Raw genomic sequence first — 17,399 nt, 5'->3', positions numbered from 1 at the left:
AAAAATTTACCAACTATTTCAGTTAGTCTTCTGTGAAAAATTCAGGGAAGAGACAAGTGTTATGAAATAATGCTGAGGCAACAGAAATTATCACAGCCCCTAAACTCATCTTGAGAGAGAAGCAGTGTAAAAGGCATACAACATGAAAAGTAAATGAGACAGAAACACTGTGACTAAGTACAGAGTACCTGAGACCCAGAAAGTAGGAGCAAGGGACACTTTGAGAACCACAATAAAGCCCCTCAGAATAAATTAGCTACATGGCATCAGTTCATTAGCCTCTAAGGTCATCAATATATAGACCATCTCTAAGTGAAAAACTTCAAAATCAGTAGTAGAATTTTGAGCCCAAATTCAGTATCCAAAACTCTCTATTCTAAAATAAGTGTCTCATATCAAATAACTGAATACTTTGGTACAGCTTCTTTCTGTAAGTTTTTTAAGTGATAACTTTTCTCCACCAACAACAAAATAAAATAGGACATCACACACAATCAACATATTACAGCAGTATTAACAGTATCACTTTTCTTTCTTTCTTTCTTTCTCTTTCTTTCTTTCTTTCTTTTTTTTTTTTTTTTTTTTTTTTTTTTTGAGACAGAATCTTGCTCTGTCACCCAGGCTGGAGTGCAGTGGTGTGATCTCGGCTCACTGCAACCTCCGCCTCCTGGGTTCAAGTGATTCTCGTGCCTCAGCCTCCCAAGTAGCTGGGACTACAGATGCGTGCCACCACGCCCGGATAATTTTTGTATTTTTAGTAGAGACGGGGTTTCACGATGTTGGCCAGGCTGGTCTCAAACTCCTGGCCTCAAGCGATCTGCCCGCCTCAGTCTCCCAAAGTGCTGGGATTACAGGCGTGAGCCACCACGCCCAGCCTACAGTATCAGCTTTTAAAATGATACTGAATTTTATACGTTAGTCGTTGCCATTATTTTTATATTATAAATTAAATGATTTGGTTCATTAGTATGAATGTTTTTATGAAAATCACGATTTTTTGGATATGAATTTGCCTGACTTCCCTGAAGTAAAACTTTATTTCAAGAACTGTGCATAATCAAAAAGTAATTAGCACTGCTTCTTTTCACAAAGAAGTATTCCAGTATCTTTTCTATTTACAACTGGAGCATACCTGTATTTTCAGTTTTTATCCCACCATACCAGTGGAATGAAGACGTGACACTTAAATCTTTACAGCCCTTGACACTTTAATGTGCAGTAAGAATGTGGCGATAGATTTCTCAAACACTTCATGGCAGAAAAGTTTCTCAGGCCCTCCTCTCCTCCATATAGCTGATTCTTTGCAACAAAGGAGAAAGGAAGCAAGTCCACCTTTCATGGCAAGTAACATGTGGTTTCAAATCAGACACAAAGAGATAAGAGAAGGAAATATAAGAAGTAAAGATGCAGTTTGACACCTTTCTGATTGCCAAAATATAAAAGGTCAGAGAGTAAGCAACTTTCCATTATACTGTTAAGTCTATTAACATAGACCAAAAGCTTGAATGTTTATTCCACATATGTTTGCTTTGGATAAATGTTTAAATTAAATTAACAGCATGTTTGGTGGGGGTATTAATATATCTTGTATATGTAATGTATTTAAGAAAACACATATCTTTATATGCTAAAATTATAGACAATTTTATGAATAGATCAATTCTACAAACTACGTAAGGGAGCATACTTTGTCTCTTTTAGCCAAATGTTAATATGCACCAATAACTACAGCAATTGAGACAATTTTTTTTTAACACACTTACCAGCCTTATATGCTATTGCATTTGAAGCAGGTACAGACTTCTTATAACACAGAAACACGCTGGAACCCCACTGTAAAACATAAATTAGGTTTATAAAAAGACAAAAGAGTGAAAAGAAATTGATTTTGTTGGATATCAACTAAAGATTCTTATTATTTACTCAGAAGAGTCTATTTAAAAAATATGTTTATATAATGAACTATGCAGTATAAAATACAGCAAAGCATGAAGTTTAGAACACTAAAAAGAAGAGAGTAAGAAAACAATGCTACAAAAATCAAACTGATATGAAGGCCATTTCAAAAGATTTAGAATTTCGCAATCAGAGATTGCCCCTTCTTGTAAGACATAGCACAAAACGGAGCGTGCACTGGAGCCCAAACTGGGGAAGACTCGGGTCACTGGAGGGCTATGAGGTCATCACCTCCAGAGGCAACCCTGTCTTCACTAATTGTTCTGGGTGCATTTGTCATCTCTGCCTATACAACATTAAGCTAATATTAGTTTGACCTGAAGATATTTTTCAAAGTAAATTTGAACCAAAAATAAGCTGTAGTCTTTAAAAACTATGAATCAAACATTTATGTTCATTTTCTTCTTCACTACAGTCCTTTTAAAGAGTAAGTATGCATGGATTGGGTGTGGTGGCTTGCGCCTGTAATCCCAGCACTTTGGGAGTCCGAGGCAGGCGGATCATGAGGTCAAGAGATCCAGACCATCCTGGCCAACCAACATGGTGAAATCCCATCTCTACTAAAAATACAAAATTAGCTGGGCACAGTGGCACACGCCTGTAGCCCCAGCTACTTGGGAGGCTGAGGCAGGAGAATCGCTTGAACCTGGGAGGTGGAGGTTGCAGTGAGCCAAGATCGTGCCACTGCACTCCAGCCTGGGCGACACAGCGAGACTCCGTCTGAAAAAAAAAAAAGTAAGTATGCAAAACTGCAATATTTTCTCTTGAGCCCTAGAGTTCAGGAGCATCCTGGGCAACTTAAGGAGACCCTGTCTCAAAAACAAAAACAGGCCGGGCATTGTGGCTCACCCCTGTAATTCCAACACTTTGGGAGGCCAAGGGAGGCAGATCACTTAAGGTCAAGAGTTCAAGACCAGCCGGGAGTGGTGGCCCACGCTTGTAATCCCAGCACTTTGGGAGGCCGAGGCGGGCGGATCACGAGGTCAGGAGATCGAGACCACGGTGAAACCCCGTCTCTAGTAAAAATACAAAAAATTAGCCGGGCGTGGTGGCGGGCGCCTGTAGTCCCAGCTACTCGGAGAGGCTGAGGCAGGAGAATGGCGTGAACCCGGGAGGCGGAGCTTGCAGTGAGTCGAGATTGTGCCACTGCACTCCAGCCTGGGTGACAGAGCGAGACTCTGTCTCAAAAAAAAAAAAAAAGAGTTCAAGACCAGCCTGGCCAACATGATGAAACCCTGTCTCTACTATCCTGTAGTCCCAGCTAACTCGGGAGGCTAAGGTGGGAAGATCACTTGAGCCTGGGGAGGGGGTCAAGGCTGCAGTGAGCTGTGATCGCGCCACTGTACTCCAGCCTGGGCAGCAAAGCAAGACCCTGTCTCAAAAAAATAAAAAAACAAAAGAATGAATGAATGAATAAATAAATATAAGGAGAGCTTCTACCTACTCTAACCCCACAGTTGTCCCTGAAGCCACCACTGAAATCCAAAAGTGAATAAAACCTTTGTTAATGTAACACAGACAATATTAGGATTTACTCCCTCAAAAATATCCCTGACTTAAAGATGAAATTATTATAAATCATGGGATAGGATTTTAAAAATTATTACCAATTCATAAAAATTAGGAAACAATAAAAACAAGCATCATGAAAATATAAAATGTGAGTATATACCCAACAGTAAACAGGAATCCAAAACGTATCCCTTTTTGTTTTCATATGAAACTTTGAAGATGAAAACTTTATTCTTACCATTCCACAATTTAAGTTTTTGTCAACTTTGCAGAAGGTATGAGGAGGAGTTTCTCCTTTACTGGTTACAATAACACAGATATCAGTTACAGCCAAGGAATTCTGGGGTCGAACTGGAGGAGCCCTTCGATAAGTGATAAAGATTCTTTGTGAAGTAGTTGAACTATTGTTGACATTGGCACAGCGACCATAGGGTGTGGCTAGGATCACTTCACATCCTGGAATAAGCCGTTCTTTCCCTTCATATAGAACTCTGCATGGCAGGAAGGGAAAGAAATAGATATAGATACATACATACACACGTATATATGTACATATATATAGTACATGCATTTCATGTTAATGCTGGTTATTTTCTTGAAACCAAAGAAAATTTTTTTGGTCTCTCCTATTGTTTCCCAAATCTTCACTAGAAACCAAAATTAAAATTATTCCTTTGGGAACTACAAGTCTCTAAACTATTTTTCAAAGGCCAAAACATAATTTAAGAAGTGTAAACAGGATTGAACAACTTGATTTTGTATTGCTTATTATAAGAAACATACGAAAAAAGAAAGGGGCAACACCACAAACATCTTCAGGTCAATTCCTAGAAGTTTCGCCAAGTATTCAGATGTTTTCATAAAAATTCGCTTCATAATTTGTCAATTTTTTAGCTTTAAAAATCCTCTGAAAACTATAAAACATTATTTAAAGAAATTAAAGAGCTGAATAAATAAGACATCTCATGCTTATGGACAAAAAGACAGTGATGGCAATACCCTCAAATAGATTAATGAAAATTGAATTAATTTGATTAATTCAATTTGATTAATGAAAACTGAAAAATGAATTAATGAAAATTGATAAGATGGCAATACCCTCAAATAGATTAAAAAGTCAATGCAATTCCTATCTAAATTCCAGCTGCCTTTGGCAATACCCTCAAATAGATCAATAAAGTCAATGCAATTCCTATCTAAATCCTAGCTGCTTTTGTTTTTTCTTGTCAAAGCAATCTGGAAAAAGAAGAAAGTTGAAGGACTCACAGTTCCCTACTTCAAAACTACCACACATCTACAGTAATCAGTGCAATGTATTGGCATAAGAATAAACATATAGATCAACAGAATAAAATGGAGAGTCCAAAATTAAGCCCTTATATTTGCAGTCAATTGATTTCAACAAGAGTGCCAAGACAATGCAATCAGGAAGGAATAGTCTTTTCAGTAAGTAGTGTTGGAATAACTGGATATCCACATGCAAAAGCATGAAGCTGGACTCCTTCCTTATACTACTCATCAAAAAACTAAAAATGGATCAAAATCAATGTAAGAACTGAAACTATAACACTCTTTGAAAAACAGAAATAAATCTTTGTGACCTTAGGTTAGACAAAGCCTTCTTAGATATGACACCAAAAGCACAAGCAGCTAAACATGTTAAGTGAAAAAAAAAAAAAAAAAGTCACAAAGACCACATACAGTGATTCAGTTTTTAAGAAATGTGCAGAATAGGCAAATCCATACAGACAGAAAGTAGATTAATAGTTACCTAGGGGTAGAAGGTGGGAAAGAATACTAAACAGCAACTGCTAATGGGTATGGGGTTTCCTTTTAGGGTGATGAAAATGTTCTAAAATTAATTGTGGTGGTAGCTGCACAACTCTGTGAATAATACTAAAAACCACTGAATTGTACACTTTAAGTAAGTAAACTGTAAGATGTGAATTGTATCTCCATAAAGCTGTTAAAGCCCAACTAATATTAAAATGTACTATAAAGCCTCTATATTTAAATCAGGAGAGTATTAGCAAGGAAGTGAACAGAAAGACAATGAAACAGAAGAAAAATCTAGTATATCATGAAGGTAATTTCTCAATATACTAAGGGAAGAATGGATTTTTAAATGTAATAAGCAGGACTTAGATAACTGGATTGTTATTTGGAAAAAAATATTATTTGGAAAAAAGTAAAATTCTGTCTATACTTTACACTACACACCAGAAGGGGATCCCCCAGTGGATTACAGATCTAAACATAAGGAATTAAATCATACTAGTGCTAAAAGTATACCTAGCAGTGGGAAAAGACTATGACTCAAAATCCAGTAGCAATAAAATATGGGAGTAGAAAAATAAACTACATAAAATACACGTTACATGACAACGAACACCATAAGCCAAGATAAAAGACAAGTTGACTGAAGAAAATACTTGGCAACTTATTTCACAAAAAGCTCATCTTCCTAACACATAAAAAATTTCTTTTAAAAAAATCAAGGTAAAGATTAAAAATCTGTTTATAGTATAAGCAAAAGAAAAAAGAAAATTGCCCCTTAAACTTATGGAGCAATGATTAGCCTCAATGAAATTACTCTGATACAGCATTAATCTCTGTGAGATTGACAAAAAATATAAAAGACCACATACTTTGTTGATGGGATGTGGATTAAAAAAAACACATATATGGCAGAATATAAAATGGCACAAACACTATAGAGAAAAATTTAGTAACATTTAACAAAATTTATCTTTTAATCCAGCAATTTTTTCTAGGATCTACCTGAAAACATACCTCCACAAATACATAACAATAAATGCACAGTTATTCATCAAAGCATTCTTTTAATAGCACAAAACTGAGAACAACCCAAATGTCCATCAGTAGAGGTTTCGTTGAATAAAGCAAATACATCCACACAAATAAGTATTATACAGTCACACACAAAAAATGAGAAAGATCTTATATTCAGATACAGAGTGATTGCCATTATATACTCTTAGGTGAAAAAGGCAAAGTACAAAATAGGGTAGAGAGTATCTACATTTTATTTAAGAGAAAGAAATAGGCTAGGCACACTGGCTCCTGCTTCCTTTCTATTAGCTTAGCAAACAAATGAAAAAAAATGTCAATTTGTAGGTGACAAGTATATTGTTCATTATTCTACAGTCTATCATCTAGAAGAAAAGGATACTTGTGTTTATTATAATAGTTTATCAACTTTTCATATGTTTGAAATTTCTCAAAAAACAAAAGAGCTGGAGAAACAAATCAGTTGAAAGCCAATGAATCTGACAAAGGGAAGAAAATAAGAACTTCATATAGTCTATGATTCTGTGTCTCAAGAAATGCATCTGGGCAGGCGCAGTGGCTCACGCCTGTAATCCCAGCACTTTGGGAGACCGAGTTGGGCGGATCACCTGAGGTTGGGAGTTCGCGACCAGCCTGACCAACATGGAAAAACACCATCTCTACTAAAAATAAAAAATTAGCCAGGCGTGGTGGCAGGTGCCTGTAGTCCCAGCTACTGGCGGGGTCAGGGCGGGGGGCGCGGAAGTTGCAGTGAGCCAAGATCGGGCCATTGCACTCCGGCCTGAGCAAGAAGAGTGAAACTCTGTCAAAAAAAAAAAAAAAAAAAAAGAGAAAGGAAGGAAGGAAGGAAGGAAGGAAGGAGAAAGAAAAAGAAAGAAAGAAAGAAAGAAAGAAAGAAAGAAAGAAAGAAAGAAAGAAAAAAAGAAAGAAAGAGAAAGAAAGAAAGAGAGAGAAAAAAGAAATGCATCTGATATATAAGATAACATACTGCCCTGTTTAAATTATACTATACAGTCATGCACCACATAATGATGCTTCAAGCACAGACTGCATATACTATAGTGGTGCCATAGATTATAATGGAGCTGAGAAATTCTTAACACCTAGTATTTACAATACTATACCTTTTATCATTACTTTAGAGTATATTCCTACTTACCAAAAAAGTTAACTGTAAAACAGCCTCAGGCAGGTCCTTCAGGAGGTATTCCAGAAGGCATTCTTATCATAGTAGACAGCTCTATGTGGGTTACTGCCCCGGAAGACCTTCCAGTGGGACAAGATGTGGCAGTGGAAGGCAGATATAGTGATGATCCTGACTCTGTAGGGCTAGGCTAACATGTGTCTTTTTGTCTTAATTTTTAACAAAATAGTTTAAATAGTTAAAAAAAAAAAAAAAAATCCAGGCACAGTAGTTCATATCTACAATCCCAGCACTTTGAGGGGCCAATGCAGAATTGCTTGAGGCCAGGAGTTCAAGAACAGCCTGGGCAACATAGGAGGACCTCATCTTTGCAAAAAATTTCAAAATAAGAAAATAAAAACTGGTCAGAAGCGGTGACTGACGCCTGTAATCCTAGCACTCTGGGAGGTCAAGGTGGGTAGATCACTTGAGGTCAGGAGTTCAAAACCAGCCTGGCCAATATGGTGAAACTCTGTCTCTACTGAAAATAAAAAAAAAATTAGCCAGGTGCAGTGGCAGATGCCTATAATCGCAGCTACTCGTGAGGCTGAGGCAGGAGAATCACCTGAACCCAGGAAGCAGAGATTGCAGTGAGCCCCATTCATACCACTGCACTCCAGCCTGGAAGACAGAGTGAGACTCTGTCTCAAAAAAAAAAAAGAAAAGAAAAAAAGAAAAGAAAAACCAAAAATAAAGTTTAAAAACCAAGCTAGTGCCAGCTATTCAGCAGGCTGAGGCAGGAGAAGGATCACTTGAGCCCAGGAGTACAATGGCAGCCTGGGCAACAAGGCAAGATCCCGTTAAAATTTTTTTTTTTTTTTTTTTTTAATTTTTGCCAGGCGTGGTGGCACATGCCTGTAATCCCAGCACTTTGGGAGGCCGAGGCAAGCAGATCACTTGAGCTCAGGAGTTCCAGACCAGCCTGGGCAACATGGCGAAACCCCATCTCTACAAAAGAAAATTAGCCAGGAGTGGTGGCATGCACTTGTAGTTCAGCTACTCAAGAAGCTGAGGTGTAAGGATTATCGCCTGAGCCCAGGAGGTGGAGGCTGCAGTGAGCCTAGACTATACCACTGCACTCCAACCTGGGCAATAAAGTGAGACCCTGTATCAAAAAAATAAAAAATAAAAGAATAAATTTTTAAAATTTTAAAATAGAAAAAAATAATATAAGGATTTAAAGAAAGAAAAATATTTTTGTACAGCTGTATGGTATGTGTTTGGAACTAAGCATTATCATAAAAGAATCAAAAAAATTAACAAAAACTTTAAAAGTTTATAAAGTAAAAAGGTTATAATGAGCTAAAGTTAATTTACTGAAGTCTATAGTAGTGTACAGTAATGTCCTAGGCCTTCATATTCACTCATCACTCACTGACTCACCTAGAGCAACTTCCAGTCCTGCAAGGTCCATTCATGGTAAGTGCCCTATACAGGTGTGACTTTTTTTTTTATGCCAGATTTTACTGTACCTTTTCTATGTTTAGATATACATATACTCACCACTGTGTAAGTTGCCTACAGTATCTATTACCCCAGTAACATGCTGTACAGGTTTGCAGCCTAAGAAAAATAGGCTACAGTTGTATATGTAGTAAGCTACGCCACCTAGGTTTGTGTATGTACACTGATGTTCACACAATGACAAAATCGCCATAGAACATATTTCTCAGAATGTATTCCCATCACTAAGTGATACATGATTGTACTTTATAGTATATATGATATTTCTATGGGAATATCAGATTTTACATATTTTAACTTAACATCTTTTCTAGAGAAAAGTACTATTTTTATAAATACCTCATCTCAGTTTATAAAACAGTAAAAAAGACAAAAGTTTAGGAACAGTGTTTCGTATTATTTAATGAGATGGGTGTCTGTATTTGCAGTAGCTAATAGGCTTTCCTACTATAAATACAGAAGCTAACAGGTTTTCCAAACCCCTTCACACTAGAGTGAGGAAAGAGTGGGGGGAAAGTGAGGAGAACAGGCCAAAACATTTAAGTCGCCAGACACTAATAATTATTTGATCTGGAAGAAATATTAACCATCATGATCAGCTTAAGGACAACCATACACTCTAGCAAACCTGTATCAATAAACTACTGTGACAAAAATTAGAAGCCTTAGGAACTGCAAGATGTGTATGAAAAAGCCACTTGCAATCTGAAAGCACCTACATATAATTACGTAAATCATCATTTTATTTGTAAGTTGTACCACAAGCAACAACAATCTTTCAAAGATTCACATCTTTCAGTTATGACTGTATGGGAGGGGTGGCAGGTGGACTTGTCAAATGATGGACTCTAAAAGACGACTGACCCAGCACAGTGGCTCACTCCTGTAATCCCAGCACTTTGGGAGGCCAAGGTGAGCAGATTGCTTGAGTCCAGGAGCTCAAGACTAGCCTGGGCAACATGCGAAACCCCACCTCTACAAAAACTACAAAAACTTAGCCAGGTATGGTGGTGCTCGCCTGTAGTCCCAGCTACTCGGGAGGCTGAGGTGGGAGGACCACCTGAGCCCAGAAGGCAGAGGCTGCAGTAAGCTGTGATCACACCATTGCACTGCAGCCTGAGCAACCACAGTGAGACACTATCTCAAAAAAATTCTCCTCATTTTTATATATCAAAAAAAAAATTTTTTTTTAATGAAAAAATGATGCCTAAAGAGGGAACAGTGAATGCTGGAAGACAAAATAAGTACCTGGCTGGTTTCCCTTCAACTAACATGGAGGTTACCACAATTTTATCTTACATCCTTAAGGATATATATTACCCATCTTCTTAAGGAAACCATAGAGAAAAAAAACCAGAACAATAAAACCATTAATGTCACTCCACTGCAACCAATACTCTGTGTTTACACCCATTTTAACTTACTTTCTTCTTCTCAAAGGAAAAGCCCCTTCCGGTGGGGCACAGGGGCTCATGCCTGTAACCTCAACACTTTGGGAGGCAGAGGCAGGTGGATCACGAGGTCAGGAGTTCAAGACCAGCCTGGCCAACATGGTGAAACCCCATCTCTACTAAAAACACAAAAGTTAGCTGGGTGTGGTGGTGGGTGCCTGTAATCCCAGCTACTTGGGAGGCTGAGGCAGAGAATTGCTTGAACCCGAGAGGCGGAGGTTGCAGTGAGCCGAGATCGCACCACTGCACTCCAGCCTGGACAGAGTCTCGCTCTGTCAAAACAAAAAAAAAAAGGAAAGAAGGGAGGAAGGCAGGGAGGAAGGGAGGAAGGCAGGGAGGGAGGGAGGAAGGGAGGAAGGGAGGAAGGGAGGAAGGGAGGAAGGGAGGAAGGGAGGAAGGGAGGAAGGGAGGAAGGGAGGAAGGGAGGAAGGCAGGCAGGCAGGCAGGCAGGCAGGCAGGCAAGCAGGCAGGCCGGCCCCTTCCACTAAAAGCTAATCCAGTCGCCTATGCTGTCAACATCATCCCTTCAATAATTTTATTCTATAAAATATCTCCTCTTTTTCCTGTATTTCCTACTCTTCCTTCTCCAGTGATTTCTTCCTTCAATATGAAAATGTTCTAGGTTATTCCCTGAGAGGAAGGTTAAAAAATAACCCTTGAATTCATATATCTTCACCCTCTAGGTATTTTAAACCACTGTTTCTGGGAATTTTGTTAAAAACAGATTTTTTTTTTTTCTTCTGAGACAGGGTCTTTTGCTCTGTTGCCCATGCTGGAGTGCTACAGTGGCACAATCAGAGCCACTCCTGGGCTCCAATGATCCTCCCACCTCAGCCTTCTGAGTAGCTAGGACTACAGGTGCATGCCACTCCACCTTGCTAATTTTTTTTTTTTTTTGTCTTGAGAAGGAGTTTCACTCTGCTGCCAGGCTGGAGCGCAGTGGCACAATCTTGGCTCACTGCAACCTCCACCTCCTGGGTTCAAGTGATTCTCCTGCCTCAGCCTCCCGAGTAGCAGGAACTACAGGCGCTCGCCACCATGCCCAACTAATTTTTGTATTTTTTTTAGTAGAGAGGGGGTTTCACCATGTTGGACAGGCTGGTCTTCAACTCCTGACCACAAGTGATCAGCTTGCCTCCGCCTCCCAAAGTGCTGGGATTACAGGCGTGAACCACCACACCAGGCCCTTGCTCATTTTTATTTTTATTTTTTGTGAACTCCTGGCCTCAAGCAATCCTCCTCCCACCTCAGCCTCCCAAAGCGTTGGGATTACAGGTGTAAGCCACCACACTGGACCAAAATACTGATTGTGATTCAGTAGGTCTGGAATAGTGCCTAAGTTTCTGAGTTTCTAACAAGCTTCCAGGTCTTTTGGATAATACTGGTCCATGGGCTACAATTTGAATAGTTAGGCCCTTAACTATCTTCCCCTTCCCTTAAAGTCAAGCTTCTGGGGGGAGGCGGGGGGGAGCCTTTATTACTCCAATTCCCAATCATTTCTGAACCCTGTCTTTCTAACCTGGCTCATATGCTCAATGACCCTATAAAGCTGAAAGATCACCATCCTAACTATACTGACTTGAAGGAAAACTGTAGTAGCTAAACAGGATGGACAATACTAAAGGAGTTAAACGAATGCTGCATAAAGGTCAAGTAAGATAATATAAAGACAAATCATCCTTTGGTTTTAAAAATTTGAAAATGAGGCCTTTTCAAACTTTTTTTTTTCTCTTTTTCAGCCTGAATTGTTACACACTCCTTCATGGATTCCGACTTCCATGGAATATGAGGAACTTTATAACAATTTCGTCAGAGCTCTAATGCAACAAGAGTGGGTGATGAGCGTAGCAAGTGGTGGTCAAATGGCTACCCCTTAATACCTGAACTATAAAGAGAACAATCAGCGGCCAGGTGTGGTAACTCACGCTTGTAACCCCAGCACTTTGGGAGACAGATCCCCTAAGGTCAGGAGTTCAAGACCAGCCTTGCCAAAATGGTGAAACCCCGTCTCCGCTACTAAAAATACAAAAATTAGCCATGCATAGTGGTGCATGCCTGTAATCCTAGCTACTCAAGAGGCTGAGGCAGGAGAATCACTTGAACCTGAGAGGTGGAGATTGCAGTGAACCAAGATCACGCCACTGCACTCCAGCCTGGGCAACGAAGCAAGACTCTGTCTCAAAAACAAACAAACAAAAAACAACCACAACAACAAAAAGAGAACAACCAGCAACCAAGGGTTAAAAAAAAGAAAAAAGGCTTCATGAATTAGAAAAATTTGGATATGTGATGATATTAAGGAATTAATCATTTTTTAAGGTATGGTATCATAGTTATATTAAAAGAAAGATTCAACAAAAGAAAATCAATGTAATACATGACACTAAGAGAACAAAGGAAGAAAAAATACATGATCATCTCAATTGACAAAAGGCATTTGACAAAATTTAACACACTTTCATGATAAAATCTCTCAGAAAACTAGGAATAGAAGAAAATTTCCTCAACATGATAAATGGTATTTAAGGAATATTTACAGATAACATCATACTCAATAGTAAAAGACTGAAAGCTTTCCACCTAAAATCAGGAATGAGACAAGATGCCTGCTTTCACCACTGCTATTCAACATACTAAAAGTTCTAGCCAGAGTAATTACACACACACACATACACACACAAAGCATCCAAACTGCAAAGGAAGGAGTAAAACTATTTCTGTTTGCCGATGGCATGATCCATATATTTAAAAAAATCCCGAAGAACCCACAAGTTATTAGAACTAATAAATTCGGCAAAGTTGCAAAGTGCAAGATTAGCACACAAAAATCAGCTATTTCTATACACCAGCAACAAACAATCCAAAAATTAAGAACACTATTTATAATAGAATCCAAAAGAATAAAATACCTAGAAATAAAATTAATCAGATTTTAAAAAATACACAATGTTGCTGAAAGAAATTAAAGAACTAAACGAACGGAAAACATTTCACGTTCACAAGCCAGATCATTTAATATTGTAAAGATGACAATACTCTACAGATTAATCTAAAGTTAATGTAATCTCTATCAAAATTCCTACTACATATTTTGTATAAATAGACAAGCTGATCCTAAAATACTTGCCAGGATGTTCCCATATATCTATAATATATTTTAGTAATGGTAATGATAATAAACAAAACACTCCAATACATCACATGTATATATGGTAAAGTATTATAGGTATTCTAAAAGTACATCCTTTTTACAGAAGAGTCAAGGGAGCCATTTGGGGAAAGGGTGGATCTTTGTAGGCATTTACAAAAAAGAATGTCCTTCATTGGTAGATTAGATACTAGATACTTCATGAAAACTATAGCACTTATCTGTAAACACCCTTCTCCCAACATTGAAAGCCACACAGTACAACTGTATTTAAAATAGGACTGCTCTTTAGTTAAACAAGTACAGGTCTTCACAAAAACTCATTACATAACCCAAGCAACTCCTTAAAATCATAGTGTCTTTATTACAGCTTCTCGTTCTATTGTGTTTAATTAATAATCTTATTTGATAAGTACAACAGAAACAAAATGACACTTTAGGGTCTAATGTCTTCATTTCAATATTCTTTTGAAAGCAAATGATCTAACAATTCAAGGCAATGCAAAGAAATTCAGTAAGGGTGGATACTGGCATGTAATATATTAGTATAATGAATCCTGAAGTAATCATAAAACTATCAATAATAAACTATCAGTAATAATAAAACTATCAAGGATTTCAAATTCCTACTTCCATGGCCCTTAAATAAATTTTATTCCTTCACTATAGAAAAGAAAATAAGTCACCATACCCAATATCTGTAAGTGGTGGTTTATCTCTCCCTCTCTTATAACAGAGGAAAAGTTCTGGGCTTTTCAGACTTCCGTAGTTCAAGTTTGCTTGGAGAGCTGATGGAGTGGATTCTACACAGGTGTAACCTTCAGGTACTGTTTCTCCAGCTGATTTGATAATAACGGCAATGTCTGTAATTGGAGCTTTAGGTCCAGTTGACTTAGTATCTAAACGATTTATTTCTTGATCCAAAAGAGTAGATGTGTCAGTGAGACCAGCTACGACAAAGTAGTCTGTCACTCTTGGTCCTTTGTCTTCTATCATGGCTGCTACTGTATTTCCTAGAAGAGGAAGAGGAAAGATATCAATAAAATAAAATACTTTATCCTGACAAAAATTAATACATCCTTGAGTTAACAATCATCAACTAGCACACTTCCCAGCTAGATTTATAATCAAATTGTCACTCTGAGAAGAAGGCTGCTTTTATCATCTTGTCAGCTGGTAAAAGCAAAAGTACAAGTTAACAGCATCAATTCATTTGTAATACAACTATAATCTTCTCATATTCTATTAAGGATAATTAAACTGGGGCTGGGCGCGACGGCTCATGCCTGTAATCCTAGCACTTTGGGGGGCCAAGGCAAGTGGATCACCTGAGGTCATAAGTTCGAGACCAGTGTGCCCAACATGGTGAAACCCTGTCTCTACTAAAAATATAAAAATTAGGCTGGGCACGGTGGCTCATACCTGTAATCTTAGCACTTTGGGAGGTGGAGGTGGGTGGATCACCTGAGGTCAGGAGTTCGAGACCAGCCTAGCCACCATGGCGAAACCCCATCTCTACAAAAATACAAAAATTAGCTGAGCGTGGTGGGGGGTGCCTATAATCCCAGCTACTCGGGAGGCTGAGGCAGGAGAATCGCTTGAACCCAGGGGGCAGAAGCTGCAGTGAGCGGAGATTGCTCCACTTCACTCCAGCCTGGGTGAAAGAGAGAAACTCCATCTCAAAAAATAAATAAAAATAAAAATAAACATTAGCCAGGCGTGGTGGTGTGTGCCTGTTAGTCCCAGCTACTCAGGAGGCTGAGGCATGAGAATCGCTTGACCCCGGAAGGCAGAGGTTTCAGTGAGCCCAAATTGCGCCACTGCACTCCAACCTGGACAACAGAGTGAGACTCTATCTCAAAAAAAAAGAAAAAAAAAAAAAAAAAAAAAAAAAAGGCCGGGCCTGGTGGCTCACATAATCCCTGCACTTTGGGAGGCCGAGGCGGGTGGATCACTTGAGGTGAGGAATTCGACACCAGCCTGGCTAACATGGTGAAACGCTGTCTCTACTAAAAATACAAAAATTAGCCAGGTGTGGTGGCAGGCACCTGTAATCCCAGCTACTCGGGAGGCTGAGGCAGGAGAATCGCTTGAACCTGGGGGGCAAAGGTTTGCAGTGAGCCAAGATCATGCCACTGCACTCCAGCCTGGACAACAGAGCAGGACTCCATCTCAAAAAAATAATAATACTAAACTGTCAGAGGTGGACTATAGTATTTTCCTTTGAGCAAAATGTACTTAATGAACAATATTCAGATCATTCAAAATATCATTCTAAGTTACAGGAGTCTTAGAGCTAAACTCCACATTTAAATAAATTGAATGCATCATCAGCCAAGATCCAAGATCAGAAAAATTAAGGTAATAGTAATAAATATCATTAAAGCAGTTTCTCAACAATCTAGTTAGAACTCTTGTGCTTTATAAGAATTAAACTTTCCATAAATACCATGTAAAATAAGCTTAGGAATCATTAAATATTTTATATCTAAAAATACCAGATAGAGCATAAGAAACAACAACCAATGAAACCATTACCACAATTAAGATAGTGAAACATATCCAGGCCGGGCACGGTGGCTCACGCCTGTAATCCCAGCACTTTGGAAGGCCGAGGAGGGTGCAACACCTGAGGTTGGGAGTTCGAGACCAGCCTGATCAACATGGAGAAATCCCATCTCTACTAAAAATACAAAATTAGCCGGGTGTGGTGGCGCATGCCTGTAATCCCAACAGGAGAATCACTTGAACCCGGGAGGCAGAGGTTGCGGTGAGCCGAGATCGCACCATTGCACTCCAGCCTGGGCAACAAGAGCAAAATTCCATCTCAAAAAAGAAAGAAAGAAATATCCATCAACACCAAAGTTTTCTTGTTCCTCCTTCACTATCTCTCCTCCTCAAGCAACAAGTTATCTGCTTCCTATCGTTATAGATAAGTTTCTAGAATTTATATAATAAGTAGATTCACACAGTTTGTATTCTTTTTTCTCTGGATTCTTTACTCATCATAGTTATTTTGTGATAAATCCATGTTATTGCTTATATCAACAGTTCATTCCTTTTTATTACTGAGTGGTATTCTACTGTATGAATATACCACAATGTTTATCCATTCACCTATATTAATAGACATTTGGGTTATTTCCCATGTGAAACTATCACAAATAAAGCTGCTGTGAATACCCATGTACAAATCTTATGGGCATAATGCTTTCATTTGTCTTGGGTAAATTCCTAAAACAGGATGGCTGGATTAGGTGTATATAGTTCTAAAAAACTGCCAAATAATTTTCTTAAGGGAGTGTACCATTTTTTTCACTCTTGTCAGCTTTGAGAGTTCCAATTGTTCTACATCCTCTTCAACACGTTGTAAGATCAGTCTTTTTAATTTAGACATGCTAATCAGTATGTACTGATATCAACTTCTGGTTTTAATTTGCAATTACTATTGATGCTGAACATCTTTTCATTAATTTATTTTCCATCCATGTATCTTCTTTGGTGAAATTTCTGTTCAAATCTTTTGTCCATTTTTTTAACTGAGTTGTTTTCTCATGGGTTTTGAGTTCTTTATGTATTCTTGAGACAAGCCATCTATCAGACATATGCTTTGCAAATATTTTCTCCCAGTCTGCGGCTTGTGTTTTTATTCTCTTACAGTGTCTTATGAAAAACAGAAGTTTTTGATGAACTCCAATTTATTAACCTATTCTCTTACAGATCATGCTTGTAATGTCATAAGAAATCATGTCAGCTAAGTGTGGTGGCTTACGCCTATAATTCCTGCACTTTGGGAGGCCAAGGTGGGTAGATCACCTGAGGTCAGGAGTTCCAGACCAGCCCGGCCAACATGGTGAAACCCCGTCTCTACTAA

At 38.5% G+C, this 17,399-nt stretch overlaps 1 protein-coding gene across 3 annotated transcripts in view; it reads right to left on the bottom strand.

The window, feature by feature from the left end:
• The window catches only part of DENND4C (DENN domain containing 4C), a 142,589-nt gene that overhangs the window by 82,921 nt on the left and 42,269 nt on the right, over positions 1–17,399 (bottom strand). For 2 of the 3 annotated variants that reach the window (XM_012500698.2, XM_030818850.1), the window contains exons 2-4: positions 14,217–14,538; positions 3,707–3,959; positions 1,764–1,833 (exon numbers count right to left, since the gene is read on the bottom strand). In XM_012500698.2, the coding sequence (XP_012356152.1) occupies positions 1,764–1,833; positions 3,707–3,959; positions 14,217–14,521 (628 nt within the window). In that variant the 5' untranslated portion in view covers positions 14,522–14,538. The remainder of the gene's footprint in view (positions 1–1,763; positions 1,834–3,706; positions 3,960–14,216; positions 14,539–17,399) is intronic. The other variant, XM_030818805.1, reaches the window with a different exon arrangement.

This window comes from Nomascus leucogenys, chromosome 1a, assembly GCF_006542625.1.
Source record: "Nomascus leucogenys isolate Asia chromosome 1a, Asia_NLE_v1, whole genome shotgun sequence".
NCBI lineage: Eukaryota > Metazoa > Chordata > Mammalia > Primates > Hylobatidae > Nomascus > Nomascus leucogenys.
Note: the sequence above shows the minus strand (reverse complement) of the source record. Positions and strands in the feature narration are given on the sequence as shown.